At 40.4% G+C, this 16,411-nt stretch overlaps 1 protein-coding gene across 7 annotated transcripts in view; it reads right to left on the bottom strand.

Moving 5' to 3' along the window:
- Window positions 1–453: 453 nt before the first annotated feature.
- SLC4A8 (solute carrier family 4 member 8) overlaps window positions 454–16,411 on the bottom strand; it is a 141,672-nt gene continuing 125,714 nt past the window's right edge. For all 7 annotated transcript variants that reach the window (XM_049883109.1, XM_049883111.1, XM_049883110.1 and 4 more), the window contains 5 exons: window positions 12,992–13,165; window positions 11,224–11,361; window positions 8,032–8,123; window positions 3,978–4,073; window positions 454–2,348 (listed from right to left, as the gene is read on the bottom strand). In XM_049883109.1, the coding sequence (XP_049739066.1) occupies window positions 2,336–2,348; window positions 3,978–4,073; window positions 8,032–8,123; window positions 11,224–11,361; window positions 12,992–13,165 (513 nt within the window). In that variant the 3' untranslated portion in view covers window positions 454–2,335. The remainder of the gene's footprint in view (window positions 2,349–3,977; window positions 4,074–8,031; window positions 8,124–11,223; window positions 11,362–12,991; window positions 13,166–16,411) is intronic.

The raw sequence follows: 16,411 nt of genomic DNA, 5'->3' as shown, positions 1-16,411 counted from the left end.
GTATTAATATGTTTGTGCTAAGTTTAGAAATAATATGAGCATATTTGGTATATTAATTACAACTTTTAAGGAAATTTGGCATGTCAGATTAATCATGTAATTATAATTTTAAAATGTATAATTAATTTACAATTGTAATTTAAAAATTATTAATTGTAATTTTAAATCGAAATCTTACTAAGCTTATACACAGTATTAGAACAATCAAGAGAACCTAAATTTTGCTGTCTTTCATAAGTTCAGCGCATTAGGTTTACAAAAATTTAAGTACTCAGGAAGGTTTTGTTAAGTCAGGTAATCTAAGGATTAAAAAAAAGAAAATCAAATAGATTTATCAAAGCAGTTTAAACTGTTTGAAGACATTAAGTGCTAAGATTTGCTAGAATACTAAACAGTACAATGAGACTCATAAGTTAAAATTTAAAAGCATAAGAAATCATTGTTTTGGGGGTTTGTAACTTCAATTAATTCAATGTTAATTTTTTAAAACTAAACCTCCAGGTTATTTTTCTGTTCTAAACAAAAATCTACACTTGAGAATAGCAAAAAAGTCCCTAAAGTAGGCACCCAGGGAAATTTCCCTTTTTCCCAAATGCAAAGGGTGAAAGAGAAGGGACATAGAAGAGAAGGAAGGGAGGAATTGATTATAAACAAAATAATGGATAAGGAATGGGTGGGGTGCTGGTGGAGTTCCTGGGTGGTGCAAAAGGTTAATGTGCTCAGCTATTTGCCAACCAAAAGGTTGGAGGTTTGAGTCTACTCAGAGGCACCTTGAAAGAAAGGCCTGGTAAATCTACTTCCTAAAAATCAGCCACTGCAAACCCTACAGAGCACAGTTCTACTGTGACACACATGGGGTGTCCATGAGTCTGACTTGACAGCAACTGGTTTGGGGTGACGGTGAGGCAGAGACACAACACTCTTCTCCTATTAAAGGAAAGCACACTGGGGAACTTCCCACTGTACGAAGGTTTCCCAGGATGGAAAACTAATGTGATGGAATCTCCTGGGTGCCAAGGTGCTTGCTAGTCACATTCTGTGCACAAGGGAAAGGAACATCTAAATGTACTGGAACCCAAACTCTTGCCATCCATTGTAACACAGAAGAGAAGAAAAACCTATGGTTTTAAACTAAATATCAAAATTAATTTCACCACTTACGGTTCATTTCCCAGTGTGGTTTTTACATCTGAGAGCCAGAACATTTGTCAACCAACAGAAATCCATGATGATGAAGAAACCACATGGCCAAAGGTGGTTTTGGTCCATTGAGCTGATAATGGTTCACTACTAAGGCAGCTAAGGAGACATCACATAAGCACTTGGATCTCTCAAGGAATGGAATCAGAATGTGTCCTCCAGGGACAGCAGAAAGACATCAAAAGTTTCCACAAAATGGCCAAAATAACACCTCATCCCACCTTTCCACTCACAAACAACTCTTATCAAACCTATCCCAGGTATGTAGAAAACAGACACTATCACAAATCTTCAGGCTAGAAAGTCCTTCCTGGTGCCTATACTAATTCTTTCTGTAGAAATTTAAGCTCATTCTCTTACTCCATCCTCAATGAAAACTGAGAGAAGGTGCTCATCCTCATTTATCATTATTGATTTTCCCCTGAGCCTTTTTCCGTCTAAGGCAAACAACTCCAATGTCCCTCTAGGCTCTTCCATCTTCCAAGGTTCTCATAGAGTTATGCAGGCTCCTGCTGGGGAGTAACGAAGACGAACCTGGGTCAGAGCCATCTTCCCAGCTGCAATGGTGGAGGCTGCCGATGTTCAGATTGCTGACCCTCCTAGTAGCTGAGCCTCCTGACAACCTCTCAGTCTGACCAGCTCACCCCAGTGTAGGCAATCAAACCAAGGCCCAGAACTACCTAGGATTCTTCAGATGCTAACAGAACTGGAAAGCCTTCTCTTTTCTGTCTCTTTCTCCTCCTACTCCCTGACCCCATCTTTTAGGAAGGGATCCCACCAAAGGAATCCTCAGTGGTGGAATGAATCCATATGGCTCGAAATGCCGGCAGAGAATTTCAGAGAAAATGTCTGGAAAATGGGAAGCTGGGTCTTCAATGGTGGCAGTCCTAAAGAGAAAGAGGAGGAAGAGAAGGAGAAGTACCAACAGGAGGTGGTCTTCTGCTTCCACGTTCACACCTGGTGATTGGCTGCTGGTATGGGGATAGCTGAATGCCCTCCGATGCACACCAAGAATAACTGAATGTTTCAGCATGGCTTCGACATGACCAAGGACAGGGCCAGGTCTGGCCTTGCTTCTTCTCTGAGAGAGTCGCCATCTTCTCTTTAACCAGAACTTCCATCCCAGCAAAGACTCTTAGTTAAAGAGACTGAATAAAAGTGTTACAATTAGACAAAAAGGGAACACATGATTCATTCCTGCTTTTAACAAAATACTTTGAAGATGTCACCACAATTTGGATCTGGCTATATTTTAAGTTCATTTACAAGTAGACTAGTTCTCAACTAAAAATAACCATGTGTGCTATACATTTCAACAGCTGCTTGGATTTTCCTCTGAAGGAAACAAGATTCTATATTTCACTCACAGTCAGCACAGATTTATTTTAACCCATTCGATGAAGAAATAACCCCACCACTACAACCCACAGGTGGCTGTGCCTTTTCAAAACATTTCAGTTTCTCCTCAGAACAGCTTTATGAGTGAGCCAGTTAGTTATTATTATCCCCATTTTATAGTTGAGCAAGCCAAGTGCCAGTGATAGTGGCCCGCCAGGTTATATATGGAATAATAGCAAGAGCAGGTCCCCTGATTCCTAGCCTACTGCTTTTTTTATTTTAAACTAGAAAGGTTGCCTTTAATAAGGCCTCAGATTTTGCCTTCAGTTATCTGACTACTTAAACTTTTAAACAGTGTTTGAACTAACTTACTCAAGTAATTTGGGTGCACAGCCTAATTCAATGTAGGCAAAGATGCCTCAAGTCCTTCCATTTTCTTCATTAATCTGATTAAAATTTATTTATGCTATTGGCAAATGATACACAGAATTTAGTTTCCAAAATAAGAAAGCAGTTACAATTTAATATTTCAAATCCTTGCTTGGCAATAATCCCCTTATGAAACAAGTTAAATAAGTTAAAGTCTGTATCAATACTAGAAACACTATTCAAATATTTTAGCAATATTCCAATTTGTATGGTTGCAATAACCAGAGAGCTGCCCTACAGATTTTGAAATGGAAACTAGGAGAATTGCTGTTGTTGTTAGATGCTAACAGGGCTGGAGAGCCTTCTCGTTTCTCTCTGTTCCCCTCCTACTCCCAACCCCATCTTTTAGGAAGGGACCCCACTAAAGGATTCATCCAACTTACGGCAATACCATGTGTGTCAGAGTAGAACTGTGCTCCACAGGGTTTTCAAGGCTGTAACCTTTTGGAAGCAGATCGCCAGTCCTGTCTTCCAAGGAGCCTCTGGGTGAGTTTGAACTGCCAACTTTTCTGCTAGCAGTCAAGTGCTTAACAGTTTGCATCACCCAGGGAGGATTAATGAAACTAAATAGATAAAGCAAATTTACATCTCATAATGATTCCATCCTGACTTTTGACCTGTGTCTTAAAACAGTCTATTTGACTAGTTAAGAAACCCTGGTGGCATACTGGTTAAGAGCTATGGCTGCTAACTAAAAGGTCAGCAGTTTGAATCCATCAGGTGATCCTTGGAAACCCTATGGGGCAGTTCTACTCTGTCCTATAGGGTCACTGAGAGTCAGAATCGATTCGATAGCAATGTGTTTGGTTTTTGGTTTATTCAACTAGTTACAAAACATCTGTACTATTCTCAGGCTTAGATCTGCTCCCACAGGGTTAGGTGCAGTCCTGGAAGCTATTTATTAGACAACTTCACTTTTACTACAACTAAAAAATATTTTGCCTTCAATATAGTTGCCATTCTTAAAAGCTAGAAATAAACAGAAAATCAGCAATTACAGTTCTCCTTACCTCTTTTCCTTTGTATTTCCAGAATTCATACTGAGAGCTTTCCAGACTGTGGTTTTAGGCATTTCATCAGAAATATTAATCTCAGAGGGGTCACATCTGAAATCAATGTTTAGGATAGTAATTGTGAGGCATACAAATAAAGTACGTATTTCAATCTGTAATGACCACCACCCCACCAGAAGGGGAAAAATCAGGTCTGAAGGAGCCCAGCTAACAGCTCTTAGGAGTGCTAGGGACCAGATGGAGCCACTGAGGTCAGAATGGCAAGAGGAAAGGTGGCCCACGAGGTGGCGCAAGGGCTGGGCTAGTGTGTCGGGTAGTAGCTGGCCCTGTCCCCACATTTTTGCACTCCTCCAAAGGGCCCCTCTAGGGATGCTGATGATGACACAATGAGGCCAACAGGAGCTACCACTTGATGAGAGCTATGTGCCAGGCATGGTGCTAAGCACTATTTATTCATTTTCTTACTTACATGGCTGTCTTAGTTATCTAGTGCTGCTATTAATAAAAATACCACAAGTGGATGGTATTAACAAAGAGAAATTTATTTCCTCAAGGTCTAATAGGCTAGAAGTCCAAATTCAGGGCATCAGCTCCAGGGGAAGGCTTTCTCCCTCTGTCAGCTCTGAAGGAAAGTCCTTATCAATCTTCCCCTAGATTAGGAGCTTCTCCGCACAGGAACCCAGGGTCCAAAGGACATGCTTTGCTCCCAGCACTGCTTTCATGGTGGTAATGAGGTCCTCCTGTCTCTCTGCTCCCTACTTTCTTTTATATCTCAAAAGAGATTGGCTCAAGACACAATCCAGTCTTGTAGATTGAGTCCTGCCTCACTAACATAACTGCCGCCTATCCCACCTCATTAACATCATAGAGGTAGGATTTACAACATAGAGGAAAACCCCATCAGATGACAAAATGGTGGACAATCACACGATCATGGCCTAGCCAAATTGATATACATATTTTTTGGGGACACAATTCTATTCATGACATTCCACCCTCTGGCCCCCCAAAATTCATGTCCTTGCCACATGTAAAACATATTCACCCCATCATATCATAGCAAAAATCTTAAAACTCCAAGTCCAAAATCCAAAAATTCCTCTTCATCTGTGAAACCTAGAATACAAGTTATCTGCTTCCAAAGGTACAATGGCAGAACAGGCATAAGCTAAACATTTCCATTCCAAATAGAAGAAACTGGAGGGAAAGAAGGGATAACAGGCACCAAGCAAGTCAGCAAAACATATTACATTAGCCTTCAAGGCTTTGAAAACAATCTTCTGTTCTCTGAGACAATTTACACAATAGCGCTGCCCTCCAGACTCTAGGTATTAGCTACACTCTCCAGATTCTGAGTGGGGGCCCTTTGGCCCTGGATGTCAGCTCCACCTTCCAGGTCCACTGAGACAGCAACTCTGCTCCCTTGGCTTTAGATGCACCATTCTCCTATTACATCTGAGTAGCAAATCCACCCTTAGAAACACCAGAGGCCATGGCTCCACCCTTTGAAACCCCAGAGGTCATGGCCATACCCTTTGAGACTGAGGCAGCTTGGCTTCCTGTGTTTCTTGTCTCTTCAGCTTCTGTTTCCTGGTTTCGTGGCCTCTTGGCCCTCAGGCCTCATCGCCTACATCTGCTCTGCTGGGGCAAGTGGTCCAAAGCTTTGTAGCTCTACTGGTAAGTGCCTAGAGGGACCCCACTCCATCAGTAAACTTCAGCTGGAAGACACTCAGCTCTCCTGCTCCAGGGGTTGGCAAGCTCCACTGATAAGTGCCGAGAGGCACCCTGTGCCAGGAAGCCTCCTGAGCACAGGCACTCAGCTCTCTCACTCTGTGGGTCAGTTCCGGTGCCCTGTTGCACTGGTCTCCTGGCTCTGCTGCAGCTGGTCCTCTGCTGCTGTTTCTCACCATCTGTGCCTTCTCCAGTGTTAGCAGTTCTCCTCACTTCCTTCTCATTCTTCTATCCATTCAGTTTCAAAACTACTTCCACATTTTAGGTATCTCTTAGAGCAGCACCCTACTCTCTTGGAACCAAATTCTATTTTAGTCATCTGTGCTGCTATAACAGAAATACCACAGGTGGATAGCTTTAACAAAGAGAAATTTATTTTTTCAAGGTCTAGTAGGCTAGAAGTCCAAATTTAGGGCATCAGCTCCAGGAGAAGGCTTTCTCTCTGTGTCAGCTCTGAGGGAAGGTCCTTCTCATCAATCTTCCCCTGGACAGGAGCTTCTCCCTGCAGGAACCTCGGGTCCAAAGGACACGCTCTGCTCCTGGCACTGCTTTCTTGGTGGTATGAGGTCCCTCTGTCTCTCTGCTCACTTCTGTCTTTTATATCTCAAAAGAGATTGGCTCAAGACTATCCAATCTTCTAGACTGAGTCCTGCCTCATTAACATAACTGCCACCTATGCCACCTCATTAACATCATAAAGGTAGGATTTACAACACATAGGAAAATCACATCAGATGACAAAACGGTAGACAATCACAAAATCATGGCCTAGCCAAACTGATATACATATTTTTGGGGGGCACAATTCAATCCATGACAATTGCCAATCCTTTTTCTTTTGTAGTTTATAAAGCATTTTCACAATATTTTATCTGAATGATCACAGCAATAGAAAATATTAGTATCTTCACTTTAAAGGTGAAGAAACCAAAGCTTGCAGGCCTAAGTGACTGTTCAAGGTTAAACACTAGTAAGTGGACAATCAAGACCTGGAATCCAGGTCCTTGGTCTCCTAGAGCCCCAGAGTATTTTGAAACTTTCTATGAACTAGACTGTCTCCTTGTAAAAAGGCTCAGAGAGGAGCCAGCCTCCTGCTGGAGAAGGTACACTATTTCTACTTTGCTGGCACAGAATTCAGGCCCTATGGATTCTGCAATAATAATTTGTAGAAAGTTTACTAAGGATCAAAGAATAGACCTCTTGATTTCTCCCTCAGTATAAACCACAATCAATTTAATAATTCAGCAGTAAATTATCTAGGATCTAGATGACCTAGATCCTGCTCTCTTCCTTCTTTGCTCCCTCTCAAACTTTGGACTTCTTATAACCTGTGTATACTTCTTCCAAGGTGGAAATAAGATACCAAGAGTGAAACCACAAATGGACCAATTTAGCTTCCTGTGATTTGTGGTGAGCAAGAGGTTTAGCGGAAAAAAGGGCTAAAATCACTAGCAGAAATAAGAAATTTCTGTGATTCCAGTTCAGTTCCTCCTTGGCTCCCAAGACTGTAAGACCCAAAACCCATTGCCATTGAGTTGATTCCTACTCCCAGTACCATACAGGACAGAGTAGAACTGCCCCATACGGTTTCCAAGGCTGTAATCTTTATTGAAGGGACTGTCATATCTTTCTCCTACAGAGCAGGTGGTGGGTTCAAACTGCCGGCCTTTTGGTTAGGAGCTTACTGTACTTACTATAGTTACTTACTGTAACCACTGTGGCACCAGGGCTCCTTCCCAGGACTACTGATGTCATGAATCAAGCTGGAATGGGCTGCCTCTACCCATCCCCAAAGGCTTGCTCAAACATGGGAACAAAGATCACACCCTATTCATCTTTGGAAGGTGGCAGAGTAGGGCAAAAGGGCACTGGTTTGAGAAGTAAAAAGATTAGGGTTTAAATCTTAATTTTTCTACTTAGCAGATTTATGTTCTTGAGCTAATTACCTAAAATCCTCCAAGCCTCAGCTTCTCACTTGAACAAATGTAGATAATGAGACTTACATCAGAAGGTTTTTGTAAAGATTAAATGAGATCACCATAAGTAAGCCTTCTAGCACAGTCCTGGCACAGAGGAGGTGCTCAGTACATCGGCTCCCTTACCTTTGTTCTCCTTGGGACTCCAAGCACGTGGTGCATAGCAGGCATTCATTAAACCATGAAAGGAAAGGGTGTTTTAATGGGATACGGCTAGGGTAGAAAGCTGAATATTTGGTTCTTTATACCAGCAACTGCATTTGTGATTCCACCCCACCCCATCACAAAGCCAGAACATTTATATAACTAAAACACTAAACTCCTTGGTGTTTTGTAAGTTTTACCTGAAATTGATGTTCTTTCCAGGACTACTTAATAACTTTCTGCTCTCTAAGGGGAACTTGTCTCCCCCAATTTCTAACATTTTCTCAGCCTCCTGGAAGAAAAGAAGACATTATATCTTGAACCAAAGTTAAGACCATAAGTCTTCAGCAGCCCGTTCTCCTTCTACCATCACAATTCCTACCTAATTTCCTCTCAAATTTATTATAAAAGAGTAGAATTATGATCTTTCATAAATTTGACTCATTGTAAAAAGGGACAACCAGATATTTGTACCTATGGAATAGTATTGGAAAAAAAAAATAATCTAAATCTGATTAAGTCTCTAGATTCAACAACCAAATTACTAGAAATACAGGGGACAGAGAAACATGCTAAATAACACCAAGGAACATGTTCAGCAAAATTCAAATGGTGGGAAATACTATAGTTCAAAGAACTTCAAGAAGAAGAACAGAGAGAGAAACACCTAAGAAATTTAAGAAATATATCACCCAATCTTAACATAGACCTTATTTGGATTCCAATTCAAGCAAATTGTTAAAAATAGTAAGACAACTGAAGAAATACGAATACTGACTTTTCTTTCTATATTTGTATATATTTGAAATGTCCCATAATAAAATGTTTACCTAAAAAAAATAATTCCACTTATTTAAAGGAAATGATTACAAAGAAGTGTACAAAGATATTTAAAATATTAATAATATTCATCCAATTGTTCACGCCAAAAATCTAGACATCATCCTTGCTTCCTCTCTGTCTCTAATGCCTACCCATACATTAGCAAAACCTGTCAGTTCTATCTTCAAAATAAGTCCCAAATTCAACCTCATTCACCACCCCACCCCCACCTTCACCATTACCTCTTGCCCAAACAATTGGAAGTATAGGTGACACCTAACTAGTCTCCCTAATTAGTCTCCCTTCTCCCTTCCAGCCATGCTGGCTATCTCAATGTTCCTCAAGCCCACCAAGCTCATTCTTGCTTTGAGATCTTTGCACTTGCTGTTCCTCTGGCTTGGAATGTTCTTATTTCCAGATAGTCTCATAGTTTGGCTCTCACTTTATTCACTCTACTCAGATGTCTCCTCAGAGGAGTTATCCTTGATTACCCTAAATAAAATAATTCCTCACTCCCATTCTATTCCTTTAATCTGTTTTATTTTTCTTCTGAAACTTATTGCTACCTAATATAAAAAAACCAAACCCAGTGCCGTCAAGTCGATACTGACTCATAGCGACCCTATAGGACAGAGTAGAACTGCCTCATAGAGTATCCAAAGAAAGCCTGGCAGATTTGAACTGCCGACCTTTTGGTTAGCAGCCATAGCACTTAACCACTACATCACCAGGGTTTCCTACCTAATATATACATATATATATGTATATGTATAAAATCAAACCCATTGCCACTGAGTCGATTCCAACTCATAGTGACCCTATAGGACAGAGTAGAACTGCCCCATAAGATTTCCAAGGAGCGGCTAGTGGATTCAAACTGCTGACCTTCTGGTTAGCAGCCAAGGTCTTAAGCACTGTACCACCAAGGCTCTCTCTCTCCATATATATATAGTTGTTGATTATTTGTTTATATGTGTCTTCTTTATGAGAATGTAAGCTCCATGAGGTCAGGGACTCTGTCTATCTTGTACACTACTGTGTTCCCAGAGCCTAGAACAGTGACCAGAGCAGAGTAGGCATTCAGTAAATATTTGTGAAAGGGAGGGAGAACAGATGGACGGAAGGAAGAAAATAAAAACATTTACAATCTCACTACTCAGAGAGAGCCACAATAAATATTTTAGCCTTTTTTTTTCTAATGTGTGTGTGTACAAAATTGAGATTTTTACTACATATTCCATTTTCCATCCTGTATGTTTTTCACATACAATGCCATAAACATCTTCATATATCATTAAGTATTCTTTAAAATTTGATTTTTAGATTGTTGTACAATATTCCACCGTAATATATTTACTAAAATTTCCCTTTTTTTGTTGTTATTTTGTATAACACCATAATTAAAATCCTTTGTCCACGTTGCTGATTATATCCAAAAGTTACAGTGACTGGGCCAAAGGACATATACATTTTTAAGACTCTGTTAAACTTCTCTTTAAAAAGATTTATTCAACTTATACTTCCACTTGCAGTGGATGAGAAAGCCCGTTTCAATCACAGTCTTGCCAGCACTGGTTATTTTTATCTTTTAAAAAATCTTTGCAATTTGAAAAGAGAAAAAATGTGATCTTGTTACATTTTCATTTCTTTGATTATTAAGGGGAATGAACTTTTTATCATAAGCTAATTAGCCATTTGTATTTCTTCTTTTGTAAACTATTGTAAATTATCTATATCCATTGGTCATTTTTATTGCATTATTGTTATTAATTTCTAAAAATTATTTGAAAAGGATATTAACTTGTCTCTACTTGTCTGTTATTTTTAAAAAATTGTTATAGAGTTTTTGGGTGCCTGAAAGCTTTACATTTTGTGCAGTAAATTTATCAATCTTCTCTTTTAAGATTTCTTCCATTGCTTTTATGGTTTTTAAAATTCATGATATAAGAAAAAATTTTTTTTTTAAATACATTTCAAAGGCCATTAATTACAGCATTAAATGTATTTGGAAACAATTCCCCACTCATTCACTTCTTGTTCTGTTATTTTCATTTTGCTACACATCTATTCTTTGCAGGTATAGGCCATTTATTGAGGGTGCACGATGTGGATGGCAAAATGCCAAGTGCTGGGATGTGAGAAAGGACAAAAAAGTCCTATGCAAGTTATCTTTGCGTGATGCAAACCACAGCACCATCTGCAATTAGATACATAATGTATACTCTCCGAAAAGAATGGGCTTTATATACTTGTCCAATTCAACCTTTTGGAAAGACATAAGCCACCAGCTTTGATAATAAGTGCAGATTCTGTGTTCATATCTAGGTGTAAACCTGGTGAGTAGACAACAGACAATGGAAAAAACAGCTGGTTATCAAATCTGATAAGGAAGGACAGGCAGGGAAAAGAACTGTTAATCCCTTCTCAGCTGGGAACACCTTTGGGGTGATCTTCCTAATTCCTAAACATCAACGCTGGGATTCCAGACATGCTGACTTTTCATGTAGCCCTTCCTATGTTCTGTAATTTGAGGCTGCCTCAAAGTGTTCAGTTGGTACAAGGACTATGACCTCTTCCTCCTTGGCCTTCTTTTTGGCATCATCCAACTTCTTCTTTTTGCTTTCAGGCATGAGATCATCTAACCAGCTCAGCTCTCGCTTAGAGAAACAGAGATCCATGACTTTCCTGACAAAGACCAAGGCCAAAACCTGAAGAAAAAGAAAGTAGGTTAAAGAGGTCAATTTCCTTCCAGGATTTAGAGAAAAGCCTTATTTTCACAGTAGACTAGAACATTCCAAGCAACATCAAATTCATAATAATTATAGTAGTTGCCATTTATTGAATGCCCTCTGAGGTAAATGTTTTAATACAGTATTTTATTTAACTGTCATCATAACGACCCTGCAACTTAGAAGCTAATTTAATTCCCTCAGCGAGATGAGAAACCCACAATTTGCTAGACAACCTAACATCTGCCTTCCCCTAAGCTTGGGTTCAGCAGGAAGGGCTACAGGGCAGTACTGGGGTGAAGAGCCTCTATAGGAGTATTGCCCTGGTATGCCTTGCCCAGCCCAAGCACGCCTTGTCACAGGATGAGGGAACCTTGAAGAATCATCTTTATTCCCTCTGTTCCTTTGCTTGTTTATTCTTCCCCTCCCTCAAGAAAAAAAAAAAAAAAAAAAGCCCTTGCTTTGTGCCTGCATCATGCATCACTAGTGGTTTTTGTCTCTGCCCTCTGGCCTTGCCTGATGTTCATTTCATAGATGAGGACACTGAGGCCAAGGGAGAGAAAGTGACTTGCCTAAAATCTGACAGCTGATTTCTTCAATAAAGGGGATCTGTCTTTATGACAGGTCCAGGGTGTTTCAACTGCTACTGCACTTTCTTCCCATGAGGACCGTTTTAGTTGAAGGGGAACCAAGAATAACCACAGAATGACCTGCTGGGATTCACTGGTGTTCACCAGCTACACCTGGTGGCTGGACAAGGAATGAGGCAAATCAGGCTTATGAAATTCAATCATATTTCTCCCTAATTTTAATGACTACTTTCCTAATAAATCCAAACTTGGTAGGATCCCTTCCACGCGTGCCCAGGAACTTGCTAATTCTTTAACCAAACACTCAGTCCCTGAACATAATACCCAAATGTAGAGCCCTTCATGTATTCTGACAAAATTGAGAAACCCATCGGTAGCGTGTGGATTTGAGGGATTAAGGAAAAAGAAACTCCCCTCCAGATTCCTCGCTCTTTAATATTCTCCTAGTAAAACAGAGTTCAAGAAGTACCTAAACAAACAAACATAACCCTCACTGACATGTCTCCCTAGAGACCCTCTTTAGGGTAACTTTCAAATAGCCCGTTGAATTCTCAGCAACCTTAAGACACAGGTAAATTACAGAGGACAGCATCAAGAATTTCATCATCATCCTGGGTTTTAGGAAGCAGCTTGTCTGTCACCTATTGGACCACACACAGTTCAGCTTCCCTGGTCACCTTTTCAAAGCCTTTGTTTCAGGTAGAAAAGAGATAATGATGTCCCAGTCACTTCTCAACACTAACTCCCTCTCTCCCAGTGACTTAAAAAGGGCATCTTCACCACTTTAGACACTTCTGATTGCAATAAATCCTCAATTGAAGCTAAATTGTTTTGAAGTAATATGCAAATTATTGCAAACATGAAGACTCCTCTCCATGTTAGAGTCACTACGAAAAAATCCGGTAGCCTTGAAAAATAAACATGGCAAACTGCTACATGTCTGCATCCAGACCTTCAGATCCCAAAGAAAATGCTGCCGTTGCTGCTGCAAAGACCAAAACAATAATCAAAAACCTCACCATCATTGGAAAGACAATGGCAGCTGGAGAGGCCTTGATGGCCCAGAGCAGGACAAGGCAGGTCAGCTGGATCAGGGTGAAGAGGTGCACTTTACGTAGTGGTACATGACGCAGGTAGATAAAGTCTGGCTGGTGTTTCGCAGGCATCCCAAAGAGCTTCAGACGGTCAAAGAACTGAAAGTGGGGAACCAACATGTATTATTAGGAGCCTTCTTCAGTCAGAAGCCTGATTAGACCCATTCACATCTATTCTATCACCTGCTCTGAAAGGCAGTAATGCTACTTCCACTGAACAGAAATGGAAACTGAGTCTCGCTGGGATCAAGTAATTTGGCCAAGGTTGGTAAGTGAGAGAGTCAATATTTTCATCCACTTTTCCTAATTCTTGGGCCCTGATGGTGCAGTGGTTAAGCATTTGGCTGCTAACCACAAGGTTGGCAGTTCAAATCCACCAGCCACTTTTTGGAAACCCTATAGGGGCAGTTCTACTCTGTTCTATAGGGTTGCTATGAGTAGGAATTGACTTGACAGCAACAGGTTTAATTGTTTTTTGTTTTTTTCCTAATTTTATGTTCAAAGCTCTTTCTCCTATCTTATACTGTGACCCTGAGAGAGATCTTTCTCAGGGAGTAATGAAAACAAAATAAGCCAATTGCATCTTTCTTCTTATTATCGAAACCAAATATTATACTTATTCTTTCAGCATTTGGGAGCTCTTCATTGATTATTTGTAGTAAAAAGATCAGATGAAACCTCCTAACATTCTGGATATAGAAAATCTGACCATCCTTATATTATAAAAAGGAATACAGAGACACACAGAAGTTAAACAAGCTTCTCAAGGTCATATTAGAAGTCAAGGTATAAGAAAAACAAAAACAGACTAGTCAGCAATAAAAGAAGCTAAATTATCATCTCAGGTATTCAAGTTATTAGTGCCAAGCTCCTAATTTTCTCTGTTCACGGGACTCGGAAAGAGGGATGAGCTGATAAGTGGGGAAAGGTAGAGTATGACAGGAAGTGACATCTGCTTACCTGGAGCAAATTCCACTACTCCTCCAGTCTCTTTACCAACGCACCCCAAAGTTAAACCCTCACTCTCACACTCTAGCCTAGCACTACAACTAGCACTGTCTCGTTTGTGGGGGAGGAAGCCAGTTTGGTTCTTGAGCAACCTTTCAAATCCAAGTTTACCAGCACCTAGCAAAGCACTGAGTTTCCTGTTGTTGTTGTTGTTAGGTGCCATAGAATCAATTCCAACTCATAGTGGCCCTCTGTACAACAGAACAAAATACTGCCCGGTCCTGTGCCATCCTCACAATCACTGCTATCCTTGAGCCCATTGTTGCAGCCACTGTGTCAATCCATTTCATTCAGGGTCTTCCTCTTTTTCGCTGGCCCTCTACTTTCGCTGGCCCTGTCCTTCCCCAGGGACTAATCCCTGCTGATAACACGTCCAAAGTATGTGAGATGTAGTCTTGCCATCCTTGCTTCTAAGGAGCATTCTAGTCGTACTTCTTCCAAGACAGGTTTGTTTGTTCTTTTGGCGGTCCATGGTATATTCAATATTCTTCACCAACACCACCATTCAGAGGCGTCAATTCTTCCTTGGTCTTCCTTATTCATCATCCAGCTTCCACATGCATATTTGGTGATTGAAAACACCATGGCTTGAGTCAGGTGCACCTTAATTTTCAAGAGGAAGTCTTCACTTTTCAACACTTTAAAGAGGTCTCTTGTAGCAGATTTGCCCAATGCAATGCATCTTTTGATTTCTTGATTGCTGCTTCCATGAGTGTTGATTGTGGTTTCAAGTAAAATGAAATCCTTGATAACTTCAATTTTTTCTCCATTTATCATAATGTGGCTTATTGGTCCAGTTGTGAGGACTTTTGTTCTCATGTTGAGGTGTACTTCATACTGAAGGCTGTAGTCTTTGATCTTCATCAGTAAGTGCTTCAAGTCCTCTTCACTTTCAGCAAGCAAGGTTATATCATCTGCATATTGCAGGTTGTTAATGAGTCTTCAATCCTAAAGCTCTATTCTTCTTCATATAGTCCAGTTTCTTGGATTTTTTTTCAGCATACAGATTGAATAAGTATGGTGAAAAGATACAACCATGACACACACCTTTCCTGACTTTAAACCACACAGTATCCCCTTGTTCTATTCAAACAACTGTCTCTTGACCTATGTACAGGTTCCTCATGAGCACAATTAAGTTTTCTGGCATTCCCATTATTCACAATGTTATCCATAACTTATTATGATCCACAAGGTCAAATGCCTTTGCACAGTGAATAAAACACAGGTAAACATCTTTCTGGTATTCTCTGCTTTCAGCCAGGATCCATCTGACATGAGCAATGATATTCCCGGTCCCACATCCCCTTCTGAATCCCGCTTGAATTTCTGGGAATTCCCTGTTGATATACTCCTGAAGCTCTTTTTGAATGATCTTCGGCAAAATTTTACTTGTGTGTGATATTAATGATAAAACTCAAAAACCAAACCAAACCCACTGCCGTTGAGTCAATTCCAACTCATAGCGACCCTATAAGACAGAGTAGAACTGCCCCATAGAGTTTCCAAGGAGCACCTGGTGGATTCGAACTACGGACCACTTGGTTAGCAGCTGTAGCACTTAACCACTATGCCACTGGGGTTTCTGATATTAATGATATTGTTCAATAATTTCCGCATTTGGTTAGATCACCTTTCATGAGAACAGGCATAAATACAGATCTCTTCCAGTTAGTTGGCCAGGTAGCTGTCCTCCAAATTTCTTGGCATAGATGAGCAAGCACTTCCAGTGCTGCACCCATTTCTTGAAACATCTCAATTGGTATTTCTTCAATTTCTGGAGCTTTGTTTTTTGACAGTGCCTTTAATGCAGCCTGGACTTCTTCCTTTAGAACGATTGGTTCCTGATCATATGTTAACTCCTGAAAAGGTTGAACGTCAACCAATCCTTTTTGGTATAGTGATTCTGTGTATTCCTTCCATCTTCTTTTAATGCTTCCTGCATCACTTAATATTTTCCCCATAGAATCCTTCAATATTGCAACTTTCGCTTGAATTTTTTGGTCAGTTTTTCAGACTGAGAAATGCCGAGCGCATTCTTCCCTTTTGGTTTTCTAACTCCAGGTCTTTGCACATGTCACTATAATACTGTCAGTTTGTCGTACTGTAGAAGCTTGCATGTTGCTGTGATGCTGGAAGCTATGCCCCCAGTATTCAAATAACAGCAGGGTCGCCCATGGCAGACAGGTTTCAGTTGAGCTTCCAGACTAAGACAGACTAGGAAGAAGTGCCCTGTGGTCTACTTCTGAAAAGAATTAGCCAGTGAAAACTTCATGAATAGCAGCAGAACATTGTCTGATATAGTGCCAGAAGATAAGCCCCTGAGACTGGAAGGAA

The sequence above is a fragment of the Elephas maximus genome, chromosome 4, assembly GCF_024166365.1.
Source record: "Elephas maximus indicus isolate mEleMax1 chromosome 4, mEleMax1 primary haplotype, whole genome shotgun sequence".
NCBI classification, from domain to species: domain Eukaryota; kingdom Metazoa; phylum Chordata; class Mammalia; order Proboscidea; family Elephantidae; genus Elephas; species Elephas maximus.
The sequence above is the reverse complement of the archived record's forward strand: the minus strand, read 5'-3'. Positions and strand labels throughout refer to the sequence as shown.